At 43.4% G+C, this 1,920-nt stretch overlaps 1 protein-coding gene across 1 annotated transcript; it reads left to right on the forward strand.

Annotated features, from left to right (window-relative positions):
• The first annotated feature begins 200 nt into the window (after window positions 1-200).
• LOC117452833 (hydroxycarboxylic acid receptor 2-like) lies at window positions 201-1,539 on the forward strand. The gene has a single exon (XM_034091618.2). The coding sequence runs from the start codon at window positions 219-221 to the stop codon at window positions 1,191-1,193; it is 975 nt and encodes a 324-aa protein (XP_033947509.1). The 5' UTR covers window positions 201-218; the 3' UTR covers window positions 1,194-1,539.
• The last annotated feature ends 381 nt before the right edge of the window (window positions 1,540-1,920 follow it).

The raw sequence follows: 1,920 nt of genomic DNA on the forward strand, positions 1-1,920 counted from the left end.
TTTCATAGGGATTTTATTTTTTTCAAGTGGCGGAAATGGGCTTCCATATAGCTGAGTGTGTCAACATTTAATTAAAAAAAGCAGAACCACAGGGTTTCCTGTAAATGAGCAAACCACAACCACTTATTTCCATATAGACGTTTCGCTTTATGATGCAGCAATACCTTGAAGGGGTTATTTATCTCATCTGCAGGCAGCGAGGCAGCACATAACTCAACATGAGATGCGAATTCAACGGCACTCTGCTCACCAGCGTGCTGCCGCCACTGCTGATGACAGAGTTTGTTTTGGGAGTCGTTGGCAATGGTTTGGCTCTCTGGATCTTCTGCTTCCACATGAAGCCCTGGAAGAGCAGCACAGTGTTACTCTTCAACCTGGCAATGGCTGACTTCATGCTGATCGTGGTGTTGCCTTTCCGTGCAAGCTACTACTTCTCTGGGATCAAGTGGATGTTTGGAATCCCTCTGTGCAACATCTGCCTCTTCATGTTGGCCCTGAACCGCAGTGGAGGCAGCATCTTCCTCATGGCCATCGCTGTGGACAGGTACATGCGAGTGGTGCACCCCCATCACGCCATCAACTCTCTGAGCATCCCTAAAGCCATGTGTGGAGCACTTGTACTGTGGCTGGTAACTTTCTCAATGACAGTTAATATTTTTAGTCTGCAACACATCAACACGACCTACTGCGAGAGCTTCATGATCAAGACTGAAGCCTCGCTCAATCTGAACTGGCACACGTTTGTGTTTATCTTCTCCTTCTACATGCCTCTGCTTGTGATTCTCTACTGCACGATCCAGATCATCAGACACCTGAGACGGAGACAGTTGTCCCAGCAACGAAAGATTAAAAAGGCTCTTTGCTTCATCACAGTTGTGGCGGTGATCTTCATCGTTTGCTTCCTCCCTAGCAACATCACGCGGCTGATCATTTGGATCAAGTCCCAGCAGTTAGCCGGAAACCTCTCGGGACCTGAAGTCTGCCAGGCGATGGATAACCTGACCACCGTGTTTTACCTCAGCATCAGCCTGACGTATCTCAACAGCGCGTTGGACCCTGTGGTTTACTACTTCTCCAGCCCTATCTTCAAGAACATCTGCAGGAAAGCTCTGCATCTGTCCCAAGTAGACAACCCTGAGAGTTCAGAGAAGAAAACCCGAGAGACAGGCTCCAAGTCGATCAGCCAGCTGTGATCACAACATCCAGGAAGCATTGAGATGGATGCAGCTTAAAGTTTGACCAAAAGTGATGAGATCTTTAACTTACCTTTCTTACACAGCAAGTGACTGCGCTTAAAAAAACGTTATTGTCTTGCACACATATGCTATTGTCATTTTGTAAAGTTGTGTTGTGGTTTGCTTGTTGATATATTGATGGCACATTTGTCGTACTTTTGCTAAACACATGCTGTGAAATCATTGATATATATTATCCAACTTATACAAATACCAAACTATGCTAAAGTCAAAAATCAAACGTTTTGCTGTTGTTATATAAGTCCTGTGCATTATTCAGATGTTATCATGACTTATATGAATAAAATACAATCTAGTAATACTGAGAAGTGCTTTGTGGTTAATTAAAACAGTTTATGGAAGAAGTTCACTTGGTTGCTTATAGAAAGAGAAATCCTTCGGGAAAAGTCATTGTTTGTAACTTTATTTACACAGATGAGAAACTGTTTCCTGTATGACTGCAACTTCTGCAGCTTACATCTCGCACCTGAGAACCCGTTTCACGCTTTAAAGTTCTCAGAATTGCTGATAGATATTGTGCCACAACAACTTAGTAGACACTTTTAACCACAAACACCTCCTCCACAAAGCGTGTGATCATCAAGGTTTTTTTCCCCACCCCCATGCAAAGTAAACAATATATTTCCTTACATGCATTAACCTCAAACCAATAAAGGATGAACAA

Source organism: Pseudochaenichthys georgianus, chromosome 9, assembly GCF_902827115.2.
Source record: "Pseudochaenichthys georgianus chromosome 9, fPseGeo1.2, whole genome shotgun sequence".
Taxonomy (NCBI): domain Eukaryota; kingdom Metazoa; phylum Chordata; class Actinopteri; order Perciformes; family Channichthyidae; genus Pseudochaenichthys; species Pseudochaenichthys georgianus.

Bases quoted from the DNA above. Each gene is read 5' to 3' on its own strand.
- LOC117452833 (XM_034091618.2), top strand. From the start codon at position 219: ATGAGATGCGAATTCAACGGCACTCTGCTCACCAGCGTGCTGCCGCCA.